We start from the raw sequence: 27,893 nt of genomic DNA on the forward strand, positions 1-27,893 counted from the left end.
CATGCTCATGTGTGGCAGTTATGTCATTCCGACCTGGCTATTCGGGATGGCTCAAAATCCTGAACCCAGCAGAGGACTGGATAAAGAATATGTTTATTTTATTGCAGAAGAGACATTGTCTGGCCCTTCTGCAATAAAGAGCATATCTTAACTCAACTCCCCCTCATTCCTGTGGCAATACCCTTCCCTGTTTTTTTCCCCCAGTTCTGGATGATAAAACTCCCATAGATGAACATAGAGGTTAACTCACACCAGCACTAAGGTATACTGAGAATATAAAATAAGCTGCCTATGCAGCAAATGTGTTTCAGTGCATATCTTTTTTGTAATAAAACCAATCTGCTTGCAATTTTTTAAATTTTTTTTTAGAATTTTTTTTGTCCAGTTCGAGGCTTTTTTATTTTTTTTTTAACCTGTGCTGTTTTATTAATATATGTGTTGTCCTTAGGTGGGTTAACCAAAACACATGGCAATGCTACCATTTATTGTTGTACTCTGCAAGACTGCAAAATTCTTGACACCACAGTGATCTATTTCACTTAAGTCCTTAAAGTCCTTCAGTCCTTAAAGTTTTCCTGTCATGGGGAAACACGGATTCCTGCTTTTTGTGGGAGCAGAGATCTGACATCCACGTTTTGCTGATTGTAGAGCTTCAGGGGTGTCTTGGCAGAAACTGGTGTTAGACCTTTGCTGACAGACTACTGCTTCCACATAGAGAGCAGGAGGACAGTTTTTGATAAGTATTATCATTATCACTTTGATAAGTATTTAGCTCATTTAAACTGAAAGTTCAATTGGGCTTTGAAGACATCCTATTACTGAAGCCACTACATTGAACATCCCCATCCCCATGACATTGCACAGTTTTCTACAACATTCTTCTCAATGGAAGCTTGATTTAGTGTTCCCAGGGTTGAATGACACTCTGACCCTGATTTATGAAAGCTCTCCAAGGCTGGATACACTTTCATCAGTGAAGCTAGGTGATCCAGCAAACCTGGAATGGATCTGGTCCAGGATTCAAAACATTTGCTAGCAAATAGCAAACGATTTTTAAAAATCCATTCCATGTTTTCTGGATCACCCAGTTCACTTCTGAAAGTGTATTCTCTCCAGTTTTGAAGAGCTTTCTTAAATCAGGGCCTCTGTGTTGTTTAACCTGGGGGATGACCACAGCTGAATTGTAAAGCAGTTAGTCTTAGGGTCAGCACTGGAAAGGAAATGAGTACACCTTCCGGAACTGTTGTACTGATGAGAACTGACCACCCAGGCAATACAGCACTGTCAAACTTGGCAAAGTCTATTGTAAGCACAAGATTTCAACAAAGCCAATATGGAATTTAAATGTAACAGAATGGTAGGCTAGAATTATTGAGTATACAACTGATATTGTAAGTCAAAAAAAGAATAATTTGCGGAGAGTGTGGCATACATGGAGTTGAGAGTACAGGACATATAATAATAATAATAATAATAATAATAATAATAAGAATAAATAATTTACCTGTAGCACATAATACATGTGACATTTGTTTCCATAATGTTTGTAAAATTGTACTGATTATGTGTAGCTGTGTGTAGGTGACATATCATGTCAAAGCTTGTGTCATAGAAAAATCAAAATTGCACATTACTCCTAGGGTTAGTTAGGACACAGTAACATAGAAGTAGAAATAAGGTTTGGTTAAGTTTTGAAATTAATTTTTTCACAAGGATTTTTTTAGACATATATTTGTTGATATAATGTTTTGGTGTAAATAGTTGTTCAAACCCTGTGGATGCTCACCTATCCCCTGTTTGGGTTTGTAAACCACTTTAGGCATTTGGGCAAGACAACAATGACTGTGTCCTGGTGGGGATGGCATTATTATTCAAATACACATCTGTCCGTTAGATCTGAACAGTCATTGACTTGCATACAAGTAGAGGAGACCATTTCAAAGTTTTTCTTTCTAAATTTGTTATTTAATCAAAGAAATGTGGTGTGATTAATTTGGGATATTTAATTGACCAGTTTAGCAAATTGCAGAGTTCTTTGGGCTCATAAAATTACACTTCAAAGACCATAAATAGCTGCATTTGAAATGGTTTGTTTCCATTAGAAGGCCTTTCATCTCTGATTATGTTTTCGCTTCGTTGACTCTTGCTCCCAGTAGCCAGTTTTGATTGTCCTTAAAGTACTCCTTCACAAAAAATATTGAAAAACTGTACAGAATAAATTGGAACACTTAATTGAGGGCACAAATTGTTCTGTTAAGTGTGGATAATTAGCACCAATATTGTACCAGTCTGATGTAAACAAGAACTGGTATTCTGTTCCGTCAAATCTGGGAGCCTAGAATGGTTTCACAGTTTGCTTTGATTAAAGGCAAAATGGTGCAGGTTATAATGAATAGAACATCTTATAAACTTTGTATCCTTGCAATGAAGTAGATGTTAACCTTGACTGAATAAAGGAATAGATTTTTTAGCTTATTAAAGCAATGTGTACCATAACCAAATGCTTTGTATGAAAAAAAAAAAAAATATATTTTTTCTTTTTTTTCATTTGTTGCACCTCAGTGTGGATGAGCATAAATCTAGACATTTCCTATCTACATGCATCCACTCCAGCAGTGGCAATCAATATGCAGATTGGCTACACGGTTTTCACTTTCAGGTACCCTGTCCTGGGAGGTGTTATGCAGCCATCACTATAACGCTCTAAATACGTAGGGAATGCAAAGAGGCTGCTGGATAACTGAAATGGACAACAAGGATGTATAAAAGTTAGGCAAACTAAGTCATTTATTGTCTTTTACATTAGTTAGAATTCATATCTACATTTTCTGGTGTACAGGTGTACAGCTTTTTTTGGCACCTGCCTGCCTGTCATTGTACAAATTACACAGGTACACAAAAATTAGTTTTGATAATCATCAGAAATCACCACAGCAAACTTTTCTAAATTCCCTAACACGTACGTACAGTTCCTGAGTTATGACTACTATTATAGTTATTGTTGTATGTGCATGTATTTTGTACTAAAACATAAGCACCATTGAAGTGAATGTTAATACGTCTTGAGTGTGAAGTAAAATAAGGCACACTGGTTTAGATCTACTGAACAGTGTCAGTCAGGTACCATTGTTTCTTAAGAAATGCTTAGAGTATGATTTTCTTGTGTACTCTTTGTCTGGATTGTCACGGTACATCATCCAGCACTAGTCAGCCATCATACTTTCATTCCAGAAACCTTGGTAGTGGTGCTCCAATAACTGAATGTCCTGCTGAAAATGTTCTCCTTGTACGTCATTTACCATACCAAGATTTTCCGGGAAGAATTCTAGATGTGAGTGCAAGAAATGTATTTTTAATGACATGCGACAACCCAGTTTCTGGTATGAATCAAGCAGATTCTGAACTCCTTCCTTGTATGCAGGAGACTTATGGATGCCCAGGAAATTTTCACACAGCGACTTGAATGCATCCCAAGCTTCTAGCTCAGCTGCTGGGAGAGATTGTTTGAAAACATCATCCTGCAAAACAGACTTGATCTGTGGCCCTATAAATATCCCTTCCTTCATTTTTGCAGTGCTTATGTTTGGAAACTTCTGAACAAGGTACTGAAAACCCATGGAGTCTGATTTACCCATGGCCTTTACAAGGTTCTTCATTAGGCCTAACTTGATATGGAGAGGTGGCAGAAATATTTTATGCGGATCAACCAGAGGCAGAAACTTGACACTGCTTGTTCCAGGCTTATAGGTATCTCTTGGTAGCCAATCACGCTTGACATAATGGTCTCCCGGAGATCGGCTGTCCCACAGGCGTAGGAAACTGCAATATTTTGTGAATCCTCCTTGTAGTCTCATCAGCAAGCCAATGACCTTCAGATCCCTACAGATGTTCCACTGGTGTGTTTTATACTGGATTACTTCAAGTAGTAACCTCATGTTGTCAAAGGACTCCTTTAGGTTAACAGAATGGGCAATCGGTAAACTTGGTTTGGAATTACCATTTATCAGTAAGACTGCTTTCCAGCTTCTTTTAGAGGAATCAATGAATATACGCCATTCAGATAGAACATGTTCTTGTGACAGACTGTTAAATAGTGCATTTATATCATGACAGTAGCACAGTGAGCCATCACTAGTGAAGAACGTTGTCAAGTTATGATTTTGTTTTCTAGTTTTGTAGTGAATTACAGTTACACCCTTTGCAAGCAAGTGGTTCTGTTTAAGCCTTGAAGCAAAAAGTTCTGCTTTGTCTTTGGAGAGATTTAGATCACGAACGAGATCATTCAGCTTTGCTTGTGTAAAGGTCTCTGGTTCTGAATCTTCATCGGCCAAGTAGTCAGGATCGGATGATTCGGGGTTGTAACTGGCTGCAACTCCAGCGCATTCCTCATCACCTTCTACAGAAGCAAGTTCATCATGTAGCGATCCTGGAACTGGCAATGAATCATCATGGGGAACAGGCCTAATTGCAGAATCGAGGCTAGGATATACAATTTTGTGCTTAGTTTTACCTGAGAATCGACTTCTGTTGACGCGGCAAAAATAGCAGTCGATTAGATGGTCTTGCGGTTCTCTGCAGACCATCAGGATTGCAAATGGCATTGCTGCTTTACGCCGTTTTAGCCAGTCACCCATTCTGTTGGAACAACAGGTACAGATGACATGGGGAGCCCAAGATTTATTCTGGTCACCAAGTGGACAGCCGAAATATAATTTGTATATCTTGGTAATTTAGGCAACGTTGTGCTTTTGTCGTGAATAAACCACACATGTAACAGAAATTGTCTAGATCATTAAAGCAATTTCTAGGCATGATGACAAATGAAATCAATTGCAGTTAGTGTGGTCTCAAACCTTAAAAGAAGAAAACTGTTGTTAAATGTTGTAATATGTTAAGGCTATTTATAACAAATTTCACACAATATATAATTAGCTGCATCACAAAATCTAGACGTGCTAGAGTAAAACTGAACACAGATTTGAAATCCACATCAAAAATACTTCAAAATTATATCTGATGAAAATGACATGTTGACCTGTGTTATCATTAATAAGATGATGAAGATCAGATAAAAAGATGACAAAGGAAGCTGCAAAAGTGAAACAAAAACAGACACCAATCTGTTGTGTATCAAAGGTGTTAGAATTACAAGACTGGCTATACAAAATGACATCTTTTTGCTGGTAGGACAGTTCAGGTATATGAATTTCTGTTAGGTCTTAGCTGTTGGCTTGGGAATCTCTAGATACAGAACTTTTTAGTTATACATCAATTAATGAATTAATAGATTCAAATTATTGTTAAAGGGGAAATCAAAGTTCCATGAAATCATGGACTTGTGACAGAACATAAAGCCTGTTGGAGCAACCTTTTTTCCAAACAGGTTCCAAGCAGCTTTGTAATCACACAATTCATAATAAGCCAAACTCACTGTTTGCTTTCTTTGCTTGTAAGAATTGGTAATGCTTATTCTGGCTATTTCTAGACCTCATAGTCATAATAAAGTAACAGAGTTTACTAAGGTATTTTTTTATAAAATAAAGGGAGTAAAAGATGGTAGTCAGCAAACAATCCGACTTCTTTTATGTTTTTGTTTTAGTGCTAATTAGAACATGAAATTGTACAACATGTATGGAAGAAAAAAATTGGGTTAAAGGCAGTGTTTTTTTTAATCGGTCTGTATATCATAGGTCATTCAGCATCTGCATATATTGTGTAATAAAACAATGCCATAATATTTTTTCAGCCTATACTTGCAAATCAGTCTGCTGATTCTGCCTATGGAGTAAATTATATGGTTGTTCACTTGTTTGTTCAGGGTTGCTAGTTGGATTGTCTATAGGGAATATACATTTCCTTGTTGTCAAGAGATTGGTCTCTGCTCTGCTGTAATAGTTACTAAGCATTTTCTAATTATAATGATTATACATTTCCTCATGTCTGCCGTTTAATACTATTACACTATGTAATCTACATTTGACACATATAATAGTGTCAAATATTATGGCCAGGATAAAAAAAAACTGTTGGTATTATTAATAAATATTTCATATTTTTTATTGTGCAGCCTTTATTAAACCAAAACATGGATCTTTAGTTTCCTTTTCACATGTTTAGCTATTGGCACTTTTAATTGTGCAGAAATCCCCCAGTTTACAGAGCTTCCATCACTCATCACAGTGACTCGTCCCTTATTTGTATATTAAAAAAAGGGGGCTGCAAAGTTTGCTGTGCTATTTTTTTTAGCAACATTTATATTTTTTATAATCTCCAGTGATTTTCTAAAAAGAAAAATTTAAAAACATTTAAATGTAAACAAGTAAAAAAAATCAAACTAAAATCATTATAGTTTCCATTTACACAGGGTTACAAGGGTTTGTTCAACCTAACTTTTATTTAGCTATTTATCAGCAGGCTAGAAGGGGAGAGGTGACTTAGCAGAACTAAAAATATAAAAAAATTGCAACTACACAAGTCCTTTATTGCAGAAGGGACAGGGGATGCTGGGATACCTGGCATATTCTGGCATCCAGTGTACTTGGGAAGGAAGATAGCAAACAGGCAGCTAAACATGTTTTATTGTTGAAGGAACATTTCTGCAGTAAAATGTCATTTCTGCAGTAAAAAATCTTTATGTTTACAGTTTTGAAAATTGGAATTAAAGTTATTTAGAAAACAAAAATTTGTACAGTAATTCAGATTGTTTAATAGCATTGCCAAAATTTCAGAGGATTAGGTTCAGTTATGCACATGAAGGACTTGAGTTTAGGTTTTCATATTTGAAATTGTTTGGGTCTACAATATTGCATGAATTCAAGTACCACATCTGCTACATAGACTTCCATTCAAATTTCTGGAATGTAGATGATGCCTTGGCTCTAATCTTTAGCCTTCTAGTATGTCTTTGACTAGTTACCTTATTTATTTGGAATGACAGGGTGTTTTTGTGTTGTGTGAAACCTGAAAAACAGTAGAATTTGCTATTTAATGCCATAATTTGTTTGATATAGTTATTTTGAAGTTTCTTATGTCCTTTTTAGCTTGTTGTGACTTAATCCTATAATTGCGCCAAAGTGCTTAAATAACAAGTAGATCCAGTATATAAATATGGTAATGCAGTCACATATTCAATTACATTCATGTATTAATTCTTGTCTGTTTGTGCCTTGTATATCACCCAGGCAATAGTCTTAATTTACAATAGCATAATGCGTGCCGTGATTTCATTACCATCTGGTCTTTTCTTTTGTTTGTACCATCAAGCATTCATTTTTGAATGCATCAAAGGCATTACCATTTTGGTTGACTGAATATACTGCATTATTTTACTAGTTTTGGGACATTTTGATGCCAAATAATTATAGTATCAGGATGAAGAAAACTGTGATGGGTTTAAGAATATAGCAGAACAATTTGTGAGAAAACACAGTTTTATGTTCATCCATCTCAGTAAAACTAATCCTAATGCTGCTTGCAAAAACAATTTTGTTGGAATAGCGGACCTTCTACCACAATTTTTTCTTTAGGAGATCGCCTTACCTAAGCTAAAGCCCCTCCCCTTTTGTTTTAACTGTTGCAGCGGTAAAGACTAAATTGGAGTGCAGAGGGTCCTGGGATACATGTGTCATAAATCTCAGGAAGCTTGGGGTGCTCTTTTTCATGATGTAAGTGAGGGCTTTACAGGTGGTCCCCAAGTTAAGGACATCCAACATACTGACAACTCCTAGATACAAACAGGGCTTCCCTGCTCTCCATGCTCCTTGGTGTGCAGGACTGAGGCTTGATAGGGGGGAGGGGACGGTTTGCATGACTTGCAGTCTTTTTCTGTTCTGCAACATATTGTAACTCTTTAATGACCAAGCCAAACTCTGCATTTGTTTATTTTTGCATATTAAAGCACAGCTTACTTCAGGAGTTAATGAATATCTAGGCTCCCAAAAAAATTTTGCTTTGTTTTTTTGCTTAAAGTGATTAACTCAGAGTGAGGATTTTATACAGTAAATGACACTACGCTGCCTAATAATATGTTGAGACAAACATTTGTCCTAATTGCATTTCTTAAAATAGTGTACCTGTTCCAATTTACATATATATTAAACTTAAGAACAAGCCTACAGTCCTTATCTCGTGTGTAACCCGGGGACTACCTGTACATTGTTTTTGTTTGTTCAGAATGTAAATACATTTGTGTGCATGATCTCAGCATAGGTTTAAACTTTAATGTGCAGTTGATCTACCCTAAATTTTCACCACAGACACTGATGGCATTTTTCACTTTGATGTAATTTGGAATTGATTGAGTTTAGGACCTCCTGGGTCTCTTGCCATAGCATGCAAGTATGTACAGCATATTTTTATATTATGGAAGAGTTGCTTTCCCACCAGGAATGAATCTGTTACTTGGCTTCTTGGTTAGGAATCTTGATTGACCACATAGAGATGATGTAACTCTCTAGCACCCAGGCCATACAAAAAAAAGATTTCAACCGCTTTTTTTAATCTTTTTTTTTCCCCTAAAAATCTATCTGCCAAAATGTTTTTTTTTTTAAAAAAAAACTTTAATTCGACTTTAATAGCACCTACATTTCAATATTTTTCTCCCCACCAATCTGAAGTAACTTTTAACTTTTTTGCACAGTTTTCAGACATGGGCTCCTGGGATTTCCCATTACAGTAACATTCTTTGAACTAAATTGGAGGGCATTACAAAACATATAGCAGAACTCGTATCACCATAATCTTTGTTCAAACAAACTGTATTGCTGTGTCATTGCTCACAAGCCTTTGAGTTAGAGCATAGCAGTTTTTTTCTGTGACAGATAAGCTTTAATTCTATACTAAATTGCTGTTCTGTACTTCAGTTGCCTTTTATGTTCCCAAACAACAAAAGCTTTGTTTGGAATATGATTTATGTATAGAATATTATGTGTATGTATGATCCAACTGCTACAAGATTTTATTTGTGTACATTGTTACTTAGTTTACATAAATGTCTTATTTGTTTAAATATACACATTTGCCCTCTTTTTTAGATTGTTGTGTAGAAAATAAAATATATTACATAAGAAAATGTTTTATATTCTGCACATTTTGACTTTAGTTCAAGTATTTTCTGCCTTCTTAAGTAACCACTAAATGTTGGAGTTTGTGCAGGTTTAATACACAACACATATTTTAGAATGTGACAGTGAAAGTACCTGTAAAGTTTATTCACTCATATTATAGAGAAAGGAATTTTACTCGTATTATAGATAACATCATTTCTGTCCTTTGTGATAAGACTAAAGTACTCCTCTTTTAAAACACATTTTAAACACCTATTTCACCTATTCCATAATATATATATATATATATATATATATATATATTTTTTTTTATTATTGATAGTGGAGTACAAATTAATGCTAAATTTAGGAGTCTGTTGGGCTAGTATATTGGAATACTAGAAGTAGATCTAGAAGGAATTTGTTTACATGGACAGCTCACAAAGTTGCTAGCTGTAAATTGCTATAGTTCCAGTATTTATTATCCTAGGCACATCAACTATCTGACTCTCCTGTTATAAGCGTATCTGTACAAAATAAGGCTACCGTATACATACATTTTGAAGCTTTTTATGAGGGAATATCAAAACTTTCACCTTTAAAAATCAAATTTGGCTTTGGTCTTCTATAGTTAATGTGTATCTGGGTTTGGAAGCCATTGATACCCAGTGTAATTTACTTCTCTTATTATCCCTTTTTACCCCTGGCTGATCCTTTTTAACAAATTATAATCCATATAACTACTATGTATTCTATATATAAGTTAAATACAGGTTCCCTAAACATGTATTTCCCAATACACTTTTGGGGTGGGGACCAGGGTAGCTTTAGGAAGAGCCAAGTGAACAAAATTTGGAAAAATGTGTTATTTTTCAGTACATAAAAGTTATTGTATAGTCACTTCTTGGCCAGGATCAGTTTAATTACATGTTGGGTTTTGGTATGAATATACAAAGTATAGGCTGATACAATAAGGCCATTATTTTATCTATTTTCCTATAATCTTTGTGGGTATGGGAACAAAACAATGGAACGTGAAATCCAAGTGGATAAATCCAATTCTTGTAGCAGGTGACATGTGACATTATCACTATTTATACTTCACTTTCATATTTAATGTTCTCTTTCAAGTAGCTGGCTTGCATATTACTGATTTGACATCTTTATATGTATAAACAAAATTACTTTTCCTATCCTAGCTATCTATATGTAATGAAATCTGGCAAATAGGGTATTGAGGCATTGGACAATTCCCTTGGAATTAATATTAAAATTAAATGCTTTACCAATAAAAGCAGCTTGAAAAAGCCATTCTAAAATAAAGTGAAAACATTTAAACAAACACCCTAATACTGCCTCTGACGTAGCCATGACTCCTAGGAGAGCAGTGTAAGAGAATGTACTCCTGCAGTAGACTAGAGTACATTTAAGCTGCGTACACACTTCCAACTTTTGTCGTTGGAAAGGATCTTTCACGATCCTTTCCAACGACAAGGAAGTGCACGATGCATGAACGGTGCTGTACATACAGCACCGTTCATGCTCTATGGAGAGGGGAGGGGGAGAGCGACGGAGCGCCACCCGGCAGGTCGGTCGTCTGGACGATGGACGACACCGACTGTACACACGGCAGATTTTCGCCCGATAATTGGCCGATGCCGATTATCGGGCGATAAAAATCTGACGTGTGTACGTAGCTTTAGAGTGTTTTTCTCTCCCAGGGGGCACAGTGATATCACCTGGGCTTCCAAGAAGATTTTAGTTTTTGTCTACACATGATATTTTTCAATGGCTTTTTTGCATTTTCATTTATTAAAGGACCACTTTAAGAACATCTGAAAGGGAGGCCGTATACTTAGCAAAGTGAATGTCCCTAAATAAAGCAAAGCTCTGTTCACTTTAAATACCCAATCATTTGCCAGCAGTAGTTTTCTTTCCCTTTATTTTAATAAGTCACTTTGCAAAGTGAATATTTAGTGTACTAAGGTATCAGACTCTATTCCCCAGTGTGACATTTCACTGCTGTATCTTTTATGGTACAATCAGTTATTGATTGAAGGAATGTACACTCATTGAGATGTAAAATTTTTGTTGTTTGGAACTGACCTTACAGTATAAAGATCATATACATATAATATACCATGTACACATACTTGAGTCAGTGCATAGATAGTATAGGAGGAGTAAAGATTTGATATTTCTGCAATGCATATTCTTACTGAACAGATATTTTATTTATTTTTCTTCACAGGGTCAAGCCAACACCACCTGATGGAGTAAAGTCAAACCCGTCAAAGAGGCACAGAGACCGTCTCAATACGGAACTGGACAGATTAGCCAGCCTCTTGCCCTTTTCACAGGAAATCATATCTAAACTGGACAAGCTTTCTGTGCTCAGGCTAAGTGTCAGTTTTCTCAGGGCCAAGGGCTTTTTTGAAGGTAAGCTATAAGTTATAAGATTTTTTTTTTAATTTTTGGTTTTTAATTTTCAGCAGACTATAATTGATATGCATGAATTTAGGATGTTTTAACAAGGTATATGCAACATTAGGATTTGGTTTTAACAGTGCTTAAGAGCGAAGAACAAAAACTGTCGCTCTCATCCTTTTAATCTTCAGTTAGCAGTTACATGTAAAGGGAACTCTGTGCTGTTTGCAGTAAAAGTGATACCCATTTTTGTCTTTGACATTAAAAGCATGATGGTATTGATGAAATCTAAAAGTTTGTATGCAGACACCAACATTTGTAGCATTTGCAGATATGTTTTGTAGTTGTTATATGGATTTACTGGTTTAATAAATCTTTAAAGTAGTTTTTTTTTTTTATTTAATGAAAAACATGCATAAAAAAAAGAACATCCACATAATATTTAAAACCCCACATTTTGAGACACAAATACAAAATACTTTTTAAAAAAAAAATCAGGGAAATACACTTTTAATTTCAGCTGGAATGCCAATTTAGGAGAGGGTTAGGTGGTGCTGCCTTATTGCTACTGTACCACCTACGCTCAACAGTGATTGACAAATATCAGACATTTTGTCTTATAAACTAATGCACACCTGCATGTAATCAAAAGAAGACAGTAAACACACAGAAGTACAGATTACATGGCAAAGACACTAGTTTTAGCTCCCCTTTCATCCTCCCTACTACATATGTATAAGTTGATAAAAGTGCACATATCTAATTCAATGAGGAAAATCTTAGGTTTTTGTACTTTCTGGTAATGAGCAACATAACTTGCAGGGGAACGCTATGAAATAACTTTAGAATCTTAGATTGTAGAGAACCCCTGATAATAATACCAATATCCAAAGCCCAAAGTACATGGTGTGGTTGTCAATGGTAAGAACATATCTTACATTGCTGACCGTAGGACACCTGCCACCCTTACAAATAGCTAAAAAGATTATTGGTTTCAGTTGTAACTGACCTGAAAGGTACAAATTGTTCCTTGTTCCAGGAACCTTAGGGTTTACAGTGTTCTGTTGCCTTCTGTTTCTAGGATTAAGTGCGCAAAGGGGGTGGGCTCTGCAGTAATTCTTTCCCTGATGAAACTAGCTGTATAGAATTTGCAAATACATCCAGTCTGTAAGTCTTCTTTGAGGCTCTGCGTCTGCAGACAGGAAGTGTACCCACTGCAAAGTCTGCTAAAAAGATAAATAAAAGCAGATTAGACAAAAACAGGTCAGAGTTCTTCTTTACCATTAGTTTCTAACACAACTTATTTCACCTATTATAGCAACATTTTACATTTAGAGGCACTGGCAATGTAATTTGTTTGTCTTATGCATATGATATGTGTTTTCTGATAATGTAAAATTTAATTTTATTTTTTTTTCTTTGACAAATTGCAATATTTGTAGGTTTTTTCTAAACCAAAGTGAGCTTGGGTTAAGTTTTTAGTTAAAAGGAAAAAGTAGTACATAGTACATTACTGATCCTTTTTTGTATTGAAGTAAGAAAGATACAGGGCAGACATGAGCAGATGTACTGAGAATTAAACTAGGACAGGAAATTCTATACTATGTGTTAATGTGATCAGTGTTAGAGAAAGCTGCCAGTGAAGAGGGCTACTGTACATTTGTTGTATGGGCACTTGATTGTTCAGGTAGATAAGGGATTTTCTATTCCCTCACTAAAGTACATAGTGGGCTCACTCCTATTGGCCACCTCTAAATGATGCTGTTTGTTTGCCAGCAAGGAATAAACATAAACTTGTATTATATAGCCATGAATATTTTTCCTATAAGTTTTTCTAACCTATTCACAATGAAAAAAAGTTGTGGCCTGGTAGTTTCATTTTATATATATTTACTTGTAATAGGTAACCACCAGTTTGAGGTTACTTAACATAAAATTAGGTGTTTTTGCAATCTGCTCTACAGTCTAGCAGCCTTCTAATAAAATGTCACCTTTTATTTTACATGTTATCGTTTATGTCAAGATAATAGCATACAAAACTAGACCAAGACACTTAGTTACCTTAAAGTAAATTGCCCCTCAAAGATTATTGGGAATCAGAAATTTCTAGAAGTGTAGATCTCCTGTAGAGTCTTATAGCTCTTACTGCTGACCTTCTATCACTTCTGTGTCCTGTAATGACACGGGAGACACCGGAGGAACCAGTAGGAGCTGCTGGGCATTCTGAAGATCTATACACTTCCCATTGGACTTTATATTCTATTTTTGTCAGAATTATACTTTAGATTGTGACAGGGTCACTTTAAACATAAGGTCTATTGTTACCAGCTGAACATGTCTAGTTCAAGAAGATATATAATATTGGAATACATCCAAGCTAAGCTATCTCCATCACAATGACAGCTCCAGCTTTGCAGCACGCCCAATATGCTGTATTTGCAGGCCACCTCCAAACACAACCTTTGGAATCTGTAAACACTTTTTAACATTTCCTTTATCATCCTCATGTTAAACTTGAAATATGGAGGAAGTTGAGGAAATCAATTATAGTTTCCCAATGACTTGTTGAACTGCAATAATGTACACAGTTATGTAGCTGTCCTGTGCAGGAACCAAATAGTATGGATTGTTCCATCTAAAGATAAGGCGGAACTGTTGTGTAGCAGTTAAGGTGTGCATGTTCACATTAGATTGGAGAAAATATAGTAATCTCCATGGAACAATTACTTGAAGCCATTTGGTTATGTAACCTCCTGTGTAAGTATATAGTATACAAAGATTGTAAATTGCTGGCTAGGATGCAGGGACTCACTGACTAGCTCTATTTATTGCTCAAACTATAGCTGGAGCTAAAATGAAGCGGTCTGTGAATAACAGGATGCGAACAGGGGGCGTGTGAATTCCTGAGGAAAGTAAAATATAAATGTGCAATCGTATCATCTGGCTTGGAAGGAAGCCTATTTTTCTGCCAGTAACAATAGATATCTTTTAAAAAAGAAAAACATTTAATCTGAGTTGAAATAAATTGAAGGCTGTTATTTAACCAGTTCATGTGTGTTTAGATATGGTGAGAAATTGATACTACAGGAGGCAGTCTTCGTTCAGAACACTGACATGATGTTAGATTACAAGTACAGTATATACAGTATATTCATTTGTGCACTGTGTACAAAATCATTGCAAGCTCCATAGGAATCCTAAAAGAAAAGAAAATCACAAAATGGGTGTATGGTGGTGAAGCAGGGCTTATCAAAGACTAGATAATTTTTAGGACCTTTTTAACAATTGTATTGGGTGTGTAATGTTTTGGGAAGGATTACATGTTACGTTTAGTACAGATGGTTAATAAATGTTGCTGAAGCTGATCACTTCAATTGATCACTGACAGTGTTAACAAGCATGTTATGCACAGACAGCACTGTTCTCGGTAGGGCAGGGTTGATGAACAGCGGGAGGTGCCCTGCTGCAACCTCCACTTAGTAAACAACAGCAGTTTTTCTTCTTCTTATCACACAGTATTTATATAGCGCCAGCATATTACGCAGCGCTTAACAAAGCCATAGTCATGTCATCAGCTATCCCTCAGTGGAGATCACAATCTAATGTCCCTACCTCATAATCTCTTTATGTATGTTAATCTTTAATACAGTGTAAGGTCAATTTTGAGGGGAAGCCAATTGCCTAACTGCATGTTTTTGGGATTTGGGAGGAAACCCGAGTACCCGGAGGAAACCCACACAAACACAAGGAGAACCAGCAAACTTCATCCAGATAGTGTTCCGGCCAAGACTTGAACATGAGACCTAGCGTTGCAAAGGCCGAAGTGCTAACCCCAGAAGAAAATTGCTTTGGGTGCCAAAATCAAGTGTTTGTACAAGGCTTCAGGGTCAGTTTAAAGGGGAGAGTACATTTCAGAAGTTGGGCATTTGGATGCCAACTTTTAAAATTTTTACATCTGATTTTGCTTTTGACAGCCCCCTACAGAAAACTACTACTTCTCAGCAACAAAAGATAATGTATTGTCACTTGCTGTCTTTGGTGAATTTGTAATTGAGATTGTGCAAAACTAATTTTGAATTTTACAAAATATTTGTCTTTTGTTTGTTAGCTGTCAAAAAGAATGTCATACCACGTAAAGTAAACATTTGAACAAATAAATGGAAGGTTTTGTTTGCTTGTGTATGCATTTATTTTTGATTTTGTGAAAGTTAGACTCTCCTTTCCTATCCTAGAATTGAAAAGTTAGTGAAATCAAGTAAGAAAAAAAGAAACCATTTTCCATCCATATTCTTTTAGCTTTCCACATTGAATTCAGAAGCAGCTGCCTCCTAGTTACAGCCTCCAGAGGATATATGACCTGGTTTTCTTTCTCCTGCTGAGAGCTATGAAACAGACTGGTGGCGTTTCATACACTTTGAAGTACAGTCCAAGCATTTATCAATGAAAGCTTCCTTTAATGCTGTGCTTCAAGCTTTTTTACTAAGTGAAGGTATTCCCCTGTGTCAGCCTTCTACTTGGTAAAATTAAGAGACTGTATTGATCGAGCATAATGTTAAAATGATTGATTTTTGCATGCTATGAAAGTAAATGGCTGTTAAGTGGTTGTAAGCAGTCTGTCTGTGCTTTGGGCTGATTTATGAAAACTGAAAGAGAGCTATCGCATACCTGGTCCCAGCTGGTCAATGTTGGTTCTTCCCGCCAGCTGCTACTGTGTCCTGTAGTAAAAATGAGGGTTGATAGAAGAAACCACAGCATCGAAAGGGGGGCTAGGTGTCTTACACACTTAAAAGTGTCCTATACTAGTGGCACCTGTAGTTTTCAGGAGAATGAAAAGTTGACTCTTCGCCAGTCAGGAAGAATTGATACATCTTGTGACCACTTCATTACCAATATATTAAACCATTTTTAAACCAACAATTTTCTTTTTTTTTAATTTATATCTCATACCTAAATATGTGCTAGGGCTATTTATATACAGCACATTATACACCAATGCTATATTTGCAGCCCTGCATAGATTCACAAAATTAAACTACCTACTGATTAAATGGTGTTTTTATATCTACACATGATGATGCCCTAAGGTGTTAGTTGTCTGATGAAAGATTTATTTCTGGTGCCAGGTTGGCACAGGAACCCGACTGTTTACAGTACTTAAAATCTACAATAGGTCAGGAATATGAGCATCCTGATCTCCCATTGATTTCCAATAAAATAATCATTAGAAATGTGAAAAAGAGGCTAATTTATTATTATTCTTTTTAGTCTAACAATAGTGTTGCTTTAAAGTATCATTTCAAGCCTAAACTATAGGGACAAAACGTTTATTTAAATATATTTCTCCACAGCCACACAGGAAATTCATTTTGTATGCACTAATTGTCATTACACAAACCCAAATATTACCTTGTAAATGTAGCAGTGATTGTTAACACTTTGTTGCCCAAAGTGGTCAACACACTACAGTCTAAAAACTATTGGTCCTTATTACAAAAAGCTCCTTCAACACAGGAAAGTTTCATGCTAGATTACTCCACCAACCTGGAAATATACAAAGTACACCAAGATTGAAGAATACGAATATTACACTAACTTTGCTCATACCGAGTTATTAAAATCTCTCCAGAATGGTTCATCCTGTAATGCTGAACAAAAACCTTCCCCTTTCAAAGAAAGTTGTAGGAAATGTATGGTAAAAAGACTGGTCTTTTTGTCTCATTGTAGGGAGACTGAAGCAGCATTTTCTCTAAGAAAAGCAAGTATTTCAGTTCTATCCTCCTTTAACCTATTCAACCTGACAAAACTGTGAAGGTTGGATTCTATTTAATTCTGCTCTATAATCAATAATCAATTCTTAAATGTATTTTTTTAATGCAAGCAGCAAAAGTATTTATTTGGTATTAGCCTCATGTGCTGCCTGTACATCAGAGCTCAGATTAGGAAATCAGTCAATCAGTTGTGCTGTAGTGCAATGCGAAAATGCTTATGAAACCACTAAAATGTTCTGAATATTTAGCTCTGTTGCAGTTGCTCTTTTGGTGTCCTGGGTATTGAGAAAACCATTAATTCTGACTAAAGCACCAATGCCATATACCTAAATACACCTCCAAGCCTGGACCACCATTTTGGTTCATTGTTATCTTTGGACACCTAATCTTGTATTGCTCTCCAGACCTTCAGGACGCATAACACCTTTTGCTTCAGCCAGATATTTCACATTTGGGTTTATCAGTCTAGAGTCTTTGCAGCCATTTTCCTGCAGCATCATTTTTGTGTATAGTTGAGTCGTCTTGCCTTGTTTCCGTTCTAGAAGTCTACCCAGACTTCTAAAGACCACATATGGGATGCACCAAGATCCCACTGCTTCCTGGACTACTGGACATTGCGAAAGGCAAGTCAGCTTGAACCTGTATTGACATGTAGCTTCACAGACACAAGTCCCATGTTATTTGTATTTTATAACTTATATTCTAGTTCTGGTTGAATTAAAACATCTCATGCTTAAATAAACTTTAGCCCAATACCTAACTACTTTATTATTAACTTGTATTTACACAGAGCCAACATATTGCACAGTGGTTTACAAAGTCCATAGTCATATCACTAACTGACCTTCTAAGAGGCTTACAATCTAATGTCCCTACCATAGTCAAATGTCATCAACACAGTCAATTTGAGCGGAAGCCAATGAACTTAATTGGGAGGAAACTGGGCGAAACCCACACAAACACGGGAAGAAAATAACTCCATGCAGATACTGTCCTTGCATTCTGGAAAATAGATACTGTTGATGCATTTTGATGATACCATTTGGCACTTTCTTTTACAAGTTTTGTATCCTTACTTCTGTTATTCTGGTCTAGGTGTTAAATAAGGGTTTGTTTTTTGCATTCAAAAGCATTGATCAAGCAATTTAGATCAGTGGTCGCCAACCTTTCGGACCTCACGCAGCACTAAATCAACAGAATCCGGACTGCGCATGTGCGGGAAACAGTGTGTCACTGAAACTTCCCCCGGTGTGACGTCATGATGCTAGAACCCGCCCACTCTGTCAAAAGTTGTGTCCACAGCCCTGCGCTACTGTCCCTCAAGGATGTTTAGCAGACAGGTCTGAGCCGTTGATGGGAAAATGGGCGGGTTGTGTCAATACGGGGACAGAGCGGCGGACCACCGGCTGGATAACTCAAATAGTTAATAATTTGCTTACAAACAGTTCTTGGACATATAGCTCTTCTTTATAGCACATTGGTTGCCCTGATTTCTTTGAAACCTAATGTTTAGTTTTTAGTTTGTGAAACGTTTTGTTTTGATGTGCCGACCAGTCCTCTGTTTTGATGGATTATTGAATTTTCTAATGAATTAATATTACAACCTCTAGTCTCGGCACATGAGATGTTTTATGAAACCACATGGCTTTGTTCAGAATTACCACAGAATGTGTTGCTAGAGGAGCACTTTGTGCAGTGAACCAGAAGCACTAAGTGATTGTGTCTGGGGAATGCATTTAAAGGATCGCAAGAAGACTATAGAGTTATTGGCCTCTGTGCACAATACTTTTACATGCTTCACAATCAGCCCTGTGTTTAGGCAGAAACATTCTCATACCAGCATCAGAGAAATATGAGAAATCTAGGCAAACAAAAATGAGTTGTTTAAGGCTGGCAGTGAGCTGCATGCATTTCTGTCTGTGTGTAGAAGTCATTACAAAGAATGCTTTGTTTCACATTCCTCCTTCTCCTACAGTAACTGCAAGTTGTAGCATGTTCCTGTTCATCCATGAAACTCTTAACAGGGTTTTTGTGTTTCTAGGACAACTAAAATGACCAGTCTGGAGCTGCCTAGTTTTTACAGCATATCCCATTCCTATAAAACGCTTCCAACTTCCTCTAAATGTTTTAAAAGTAGCATTGGGCATATCAGCATTTTTTTATGACATTTTATGACAAACAGTATGAACCAGGAAATAATGATAGTGCTACGGGGACAACTGGAAGTCATTAGTTCACAAGATCTGGCTGGGTTAACAGGTATTTCTCTATAGAGGTATTTAAAAAATACTTTTAAAGCAGAACTTTAGATCCACTATTAAAAATGCAAAATCGTACTTGCCTTGATCGATCAATGAACTGTCAAAAAGACCATCCCTGCTTCCCCTGAGCATGCCATAAATTAATGAACACCTGCGCAGGAGTTACATCATACCAGCCTGGCCTGACAAGATGACCGAACTTTGTCTCCTGGAAAAGAAGGAAGAAGATGGCAGTGTCCATTGACAGAATGGGGATGGGTGAGTATGGTTTAGTTCCAATTTAATCGTCTATTTAAGGCTAAAATGTCACATACACCGTATGCTTTCACCCCCTCCCACAATACAATCCACTGTATTATTTTTTTCAATAAAAATTAGTACTTTTAATATAATAAAATGTTACCCTTTACTCCTGATGATGTATGTGGTTGGCAATCCATACTTTTGCTAGGGGAAACGCTACAGGTGTTTATGAAAGTACTACAAATATGAAGGCTTCCTTTTGGTTTAACAGACCAAAAGGAAGCAATTTAGAACCCATGGGTCCGATTTATTACAGCTCTCCAAGAGTGGAGAGGATACAATTTCATCCATGAACCTGGGTGATCCAAAAAACCTGGAATGGATCTGGTCCAGGATAGAAAACATTTGCTAACAAATAGTGGCTGTTTGAACATATTGAACAGACTTGTTCTTAGTCTGTTAAAGCTCATTACTATATATTACTAATTGTGGATTACCTTGCAGCTTGGGTAACATAGGAAGTCATAGTCTTAACCTTTTCAATGCAAATCTTTTGATACATGATAGTAATAAGAGTGGGGGCAGGGATTAAAGAAAATATCCTGTATTCCACAGAGTTTCTTGTAAGATATACTTGGACTCCTTTGCTTTGAAGGCACAGTTGTTAAAGCTTCCTGTATTTAATTATAGCTTGCTGATAGAGAAATGTCGCGGTTTTCTAGTCTAAAGTTGTTTGTGGAAAGATTTTGTTTTCTTTTTGCTATTAATGGACCTTAGACTTCAAAATATGTACTCTGTGGAGGGCTTACATCCTTCACCTACCCTGTCATCACACACCTAACAATTCCCCTTTGATAAATAGTCTTTCTTAACAATGGCAAAATCTTTCTACACAACCTCTTACTTTTCACCAGTTTGACTGAGACCATTTGGTTTATCATATTGGCATAAAAACATGTAATGTTCATTTTTAAAGTTTCTGCTACAATTACTTACAAAAACTACAGTAAACAATTAGTGTATATCAAATATATCATGGTATAAATAATGTTTTCTTTCTTCATCTTGCTACCCTTCCCAAAATTTATTACTGAATGTTATGTTTTATATCTATTAAATCCTATATTTAATCTTGTAACATATTTTATAATTTTTTTCCCCACTAAAAGCTGTATACAGGCCATATTTTACCTACCCAGCATTGCTCTTTTACATAATAATAATTCTAAAAATCACTACTTAGAACCTGCGGCCATTTCCATTAGCTTTTGTTCAGCAGCAAAAAAAAAAAAAAAAAAAAAAAAAAAAAAAGGAAACTTTTCTGGAACTTTCCAGAACTGACTGTATGAAAGCCACATGTTCAGTTTATTTTTTTAATTTAATGACAATGTGGTAAAGCTTTGAGGAAACAGAATAGCTTTGTAAAATATTCAGAAAAGTCAAGCAGATTAAAAGGCAGTTGGCTGGCCCTGGGAAGAAATTACTGTAAATGATAATTTTCCATAGGAAGGAAGAATGATTTTGATGTTTACCAAGTCTCATCAGAATCAAAACTTGTTTTTAAGTTCTAAGTTTAAGCCACATTCTTGTATTTCATGCTGCTAGTATAATATGAAGCATAGGTTTTTCTACACAAAAACGTAATTCCATGCTGAATTCAGGCTTGTTTTATAGGGTGGGTAAAGATCCTATTGAATTGAAAAAGATTGAATCTTCATCACTCAACCCTTATACCATGTCTGACTTGTGCAGAACTTTGTGTTGGAATCTCATGTGGTTGTCTGAACTACTGTGAATTGGTGATATCTTTCATGGATTGTGTTAAAATGTATAATTTTGTGTCATCTGTAAACACACCAAATGCTGCCAGTTGTAGTTTTATTAAACCTTAAAATATGTTTTTGTGGCTTTCATTCTCTAATCAGGTTAAGAAACGATTGCAGTTTAGTTCTGGGGCAGTTGTACTGCTTAGGAAGGAGATCTGTATATTTATTTTTGTGCAAATGCTACCGGGTTGCAGTGTATTGTCATAGTCCATATTGGGATTATACTTGTATCTTTTACATCTATACATTTTCAAATTGATCTGAAGAATTGTGTTATGTTTAATTATTTTAGGTCCGAAGAAGTGATTTTTTAACGCAAAATGTGGATGTTTGGACATTTAAGTACCCATTGCTTTTTAATGCAATTTTTGGTTTGGTATGTGTGTAATTTTATTACACATTTGATAAGAAAATGTATTTATGTGTCCTTATGCATTCAATTTCTGTAAACAAAATTACCCCAAAGATAGTGTGTAACATTTGTACCTGGGTACTTGTGAATGCATACAGATGGATTGGACTGAATCTCCTTCATTTTTTGATTATAACTTAATTCTAATAAGAAAAAACTCACATTTAAATGTGTTACTAGTAACTCCTTTAAAACTGTTCTGAGCATGCTGGTCTATATTGGAGGCTTGCTTCTGTTCTTTGTTGTCCTTGCTTCCTTGCGCGCTTTAAGACTTCACCGAGTCAGCAGTACCATTTATGACATTTTCGTTTTTGAATGGAGTGAATGGTTCCATAATCTTGCTTGTAAAAATGTCAGTCCATCACATAGCACATGGTGGTTTGTGTTGTTTACAATAAAATATGAATTCTGTATGTTGTTTCTGAGCTATTCCTGCAAATGTATGTAATAATGTTTCCTTGTAGAAGGGATTATCCTCATGGTTTATTGCATTATCATTAATGTAAAACACAATTTTTTGCTGTATTTCTTTGTTCAGCCTAAATCATGTTATGTTTTCAATGGCTAACAGTTTTATTCAAAAAAAAAAAAAGGCATAGATTACCTATTCCTTTAAACTGGAACATTTGGAAACATGATGTGTTCTAAAATTTTCTTTACTGTCCTCCATGACAATTTCCAGTATTAATCTTCTGCCAGTGGTAAAACGGTTACATTTTAAGACTGTCACTCACTGTTTTAACCCACTTCCTGTTGGTTGATGTTTTTTTTTCCTTTTCTATTTTATTACTATACAATGAAACCTTAGGGAAAGCCACATTTTTTCCCCTGGTCTTTTGATGCTAGACTAGAAAAGGAAATGTATTAACAGCCTATATAAAGAACAGGAAGCAGAGATGCTATAGGTTACTCTCTAACCTTGGCAAGGTTAGTAACTGCATATAATGTAGGTCGAGTGAGTTCACTGGAGTAGAAACACGCATCTATTATTTATAGGACACAGCCAATGCAATCTCTTATGTTGGATGGGTTTTTTTTTTTTTTAAAGAATTCCTGATTCAGTGTACTGTCTAGCTGTTGCTGTTTTCCCTCCAGAACATAAAATTGTCCTTAAGATGAAAATATCTGCAGTGCAAATATTCCCAAGGTCATACTGAACTGTACATTGGTTCAGGCTTTACAGATACAAATATTGCACTGATGCTTTGTATACATGTTTTACAATATAAAAATAGGCTTTTATTTTTTATGTACAAAACGTTGCAGCTAATATATCCTATAATACCTCCCTTACTAACCATTGTTTTCCTTTAACTATAGTTGTGTGTAATACTCTACATATATACTCTACATATACACTGCCATCCTGGGTGGGAAAATCTGTAGGTGGGTGGTGAAAAAGTGGGCAGGGCAACGCGCAACAAATTTAGTGTTCCCCCTTTTTTTATGCCATAGGTATCATTCCGTCAGCGATCTACCTCCCTCCTATACTTTCTTCTAAGTTTCTAATCTCTGTCTCTTAGTATGTCCTATTTTAACATTGTCTTTGTATTATACTTTTTAGTAACCACCGGGTGCACCTGGCCTAAAGGGGCTAAGGGGAACACTGCCTAGGATTCCACAAAAAGTTGACATCTATCACAGTGTCATCACTTACGTGAACAGTCTAGATTCATATTTAATTTCTGGGGAAATACAAGCTAGCATAAAGCTGGGTATTCTACTAACTGTTTTCCTGTTTTTTTTTTCTCCAAATTAGATTTCCAGTAAAAATCTCCCTAAGGTGTGTGAATATATGTATATGTGGTGCACTGGTGTAGGTAACCCTTTATGAATCTTTTGAGGCCCCTAAATTCCTAGATAACAAGACACCTGCTTCTTTGTGGATGTCTTGTAGTGACTCTGTTATAGAAAAACTGCTGCTTGATGAACTTTCAGAATATAACACTTCCAAGGGTTTCTTTTGCAATGGACCTGTTTGCACTATATGCCAATTACCAATGTTCTGAGCTCCAGCCAGGTAGGATCCATTGAAGTGTTAAAAGATGTGTTTTGTTATACTGGTAGGGAGGGATTTGTTTTTGATTTATTAGGCATGGCCATTGCTTTTGAAGAATGAGGCTTTCCTCTTCCTATATTTATTTGACAAGTTTTGAGTGGATCTATAACGAAAACCTGTCACGAGAGGAACCAGAGGTGCCATTCATGTCCCCTTTCTAAAAATGCACTTTATTACTTTAAGTCATTTGAGGTAAGTAAGTTCAGGAGTCTGTAACTGTATGTTTAGTCTTGGTCAGTGAAGTAAGAGGATTACCATGACAGCCAAGCAGCTAGCATTTTCAGAAGGAGAAGTCTGCAGTGGGCATGGTTGACAAGTTTACTTCTAACCATTCTTTTCATTAATAATATTCAAGTCAACGTAAACCCTTAACTTTTAATTTGCTGAAGCATTTTTATGTGTTTTAAAATTTTCCAGTGCTGTCCAAAAGTGCAATGTTTGTGTATGTATGTATGTTGTGTATGTATATTATGCAATTTGAGGCTAATAATAATAAAATCAGGGAATGCAAACCTTTTTACAGCCACTGTACACATAACTTCCTGTTTGTGGTATTTCCACAATGCAGTAGTAGTTCTTGTTCTAAAACACATTAATTAATAAATATTTACAGCATACCCTATGATTCATCCTAATGTTTGTTCCAGGCCAAAAAAGAAAATGGCAACATCACATACAGCAACTATGAGCCATCTTAGCTTTAGTAATATAAATATTAGTCATTTATTATGATATTGCAGCTCTGTTTTGTGTATTTTTTGTACTGGTTATTTTATGGTTTTGTGTAGTTTGCCTATTGACCTTTTGTGGTCAGATGTTGGGTTTTCTTGCAAATATCAAGTCTAGCTGAAGTAAATATTTAAACAAAGCAATCATACTTTGTTTTATGGTAGATAACATCTAATTATGACAAACGATTACCTAAGCTTCATTTTGTTTATGTTTGCTGTAAAGGTTGACATCAATTCACTTTTAATTAATATGTCTACATACTTTACAGTTGGTTAAGTACATTTGCATTTAAAGGATAACTTTGTGATTTAACTTCAACTTTTGGACTGATGGCCTTACTTTTCTTTACAAGCATACTTTGATACTATGCAGAATGTGTAGATGACTCCATGGCTTTACTGGCCAGGGGTAAAACATCAAAGCAACTCCCAACCATAACATTTCCACCACTGTGCTTTACGGTTGGCATGAACTTTTTCTCCTTAAATTCATTTTTTGGTTTGGTTTCCAAGCATGTCTACTGTTACTATGTCCATTCAACTTTATCTTTGTTTCAACTTATTTTTGAATCCTCTGTCCATGGCACATCGATCCAAAGATTTGGTCTTGAATGGTATTGAGTGGCAAACTGTAGTCTTGCTCTAGTATTCATGGACTGCAATGTCCTCACACATCTTCCGTTCTTCCCTCACTTTCTTTTAGTAGATACCTGCAGAAACTGTGGCAAGAAGTATCTGAGGGTCCTGTTATGGGTTCTTGCAGCAAATTGGCAGCTCATGGACTGAATTTCCTAGGCCAACCAGTCCTGGACTAGTAAGCAGTTGTTTGAAGTTGAGATTCTACCACTTTGCTTTATGTGGGTAATATGACCATGTTTTCCTTCAGGAGCACAATTCTGTTTCCCTTAGGAGATTATGTGAAGTGCTGTTGCAGACTTGTTTCTAAAAATTGCTTTTTTTCCTGGTTGGTTTTGGGATCCTCCCTGCCTTTTATACTTTGTGAATCACTGATCAATACTTGTGTCGTAGCTAGCTGCATATTGTTCCAGGTATGGGACTCAAACTACTGAAGTCAAAAGATCTTTACATGTAGGCAGTTAGCATTCTTTAGATTAAGTACAGCAATTGCATCTTTTAAAGTTTCTCAGTTTAGATTTGTTGAACTTCTTTTAGTTTTTTTAGACTCGTCACCCAAGTAAAGAGTTTCTGGAGAAAATTGCACCATTGTGGTATTATCATTACAGTCCCATAAATAAATAAAAATATGAAGCTTTGTTGTATTTGGAATACCTTAACTAAATAATGATGATTTAAAAGAAAAGGCTTTGGTGACCCTTTTTGAAACAAAAAATAGCTTTTTGTTATGTGATATTATAATAATGGTTGTATGAGAAGAGCTTGTCATGCACAATACATCTGGACTTTTAGATATATACAGGTTTATTCAAAGATCTGTAGATGTCTCATACTGAGCAATTGTTCATCAGATATCAATCATTACTCCTTCAGTGGGAGTATTGGATACCACCACATGCTACTTCTTGACTCATGAAGGGTTTTTTTACAAGCTGTTTTTAACATAATGATTTAATGATATATTGAAAACTGTGTTTCTGAGCACCAGAAGTGCATTGTATCCTTTAGTCTGTCCTTACAGGCCCATAAAAAAATCAACTATTGATTGCAAAATTTTCTCAAATTGGTCCTAGCTACCATTACCTGGATAATCAAATTTGTGAATGAAAATGACAGTATATGGATGATGCTTTTTCTGGCAGACTAGGTATTAAAAAACTTTTAAAAGAACCTTTATTTATAAACAGTACATAAAATACATAATTGTCATTCAAACATAATTGACTGGACAATAAGCAATATAATGCCCCGTAGGGAATTACAGAAAATATATGTACACAAAAGATGAAAATGACAGATTAACGATAGCATATTACATTGCATGGTTCTAAGTATTTGTGACTGTCATTTAGGGATCACTATTAAGGAAGTTTTAATAATTCTTGAAATAATAATGAATACTTTGTACCTGAAGTTAATTGTTAAATAAATTAAGTTATTGTAACCCCCCAATTCATGTTTTTTTCCGCTTAGCTGAGATTGAATCACTGCAGTTGAATTCAAAACAGGATTTGTGGTATAGACACATAGTAACTTATACATAGGAGGAATTGTGGTTAATCATGTAATACTGGCATAACAGGAATGCCTTGAATGTCCACATCCTTACAACAGTGTTCATACAGAATATGACTAACAAATGAAAAGGACTTTAACAAAGCATATCCAGAGCAATCAACTGAAAAATTCCAAGCTAATTCTACAGCACTCATTGTTTTACAGTCTTTGGGTATGGAGATAGTGTTTAATTTACTTTTGTATGCTTTCATAGTACAAGTATTTAAATTTTTTTTTTTTATACCCGTCAGTCCCGTCCCAGTGTCATCAACAAATTAATTCTTAATTATGTGGCTAGTCTAATACGTCATACTCAATAGGACATATTGCTTTTAACGCAAATAACTGGGAAGTCCCCAATGTCCCTGCAGCCAATGTACTCATCGAGTTGTTAAGCACTTGGTGGGGTGATTATGTCACCACTGTTTATTAGATACCCGGTGTTAAGGGACTTGTTTGCCCCACTTCCCACCTACAACCATCAGCCAATAGAAAGGCATGCCCACAGAATCCTTTACCAACCCAATATTAACATTAACCAGTGATATGTCACCAGCTCTTTCCGTGATTAACAACCTTTATTTGTACAGTGGCAATGGTGATGATGGGGACTTCTTCAAGAATTGTTTTCAAAGCAATAGTGTATAATATATTGGTCTACTCATGTGAGTAATAATAGATTATTTTGTGGTGCTTGAATAGAAAGCACAAGGTACACTAATAAATCTGTAAAATCCACTCATCATATTTGTTTATATCACTGGGATGCTAATCCCACTGCTCAGTTTTTTTGACAAAGCAAACTTGTATTTGATGAACTATAGTTTTGGTACCACGAAGTATTGAATTGTAACCCCTATATCATGACATGTTTTACATCACCAGATTCTTGCAAATACACAGCATTTTTAAATATAGTATGCACATGT

At 35.8% G+C, this 27,893-nt stretch overlaps 1 protein-coding gene across 1 annotated transcript in view; it reads left to right on the forward strand.

The window, feature by feature from the left end:
• The window catches only part of AHR (aryl hydrocarbon receptor), an 82,394-nt gene that overhangs the window by 12,687 nt on the left and 41,814 nt on the right, over positions 1 to 27,893 (forward strand). The window contains exon 2 of the mRNA XM_072412532.1: positions 11,296 to 11,483. Coding sequence (XP_072268633.1) covers positions 11,296 to 11,483 — 188 coding nt within the window. The remainder of the gene's footprint in view (positions 1 to 11,295; positions 11,484 to 27,893) is intronic.

This window comes from Pyxicephalus adspersus, chromosome 5 (genome assembly GCF_032062135.1).
Source record: "Pyxicephalus adspersus chromosome 5, UCB_Pads_2.0, whole genome shotgun sequence".
NCBI classification, from domain to species: Eukaryota; Metazoa; Chordata; class Amphibia; order Anura; family Pyxicephalidae; genus Pyxicephalus; species Pyxicephalus adspersus.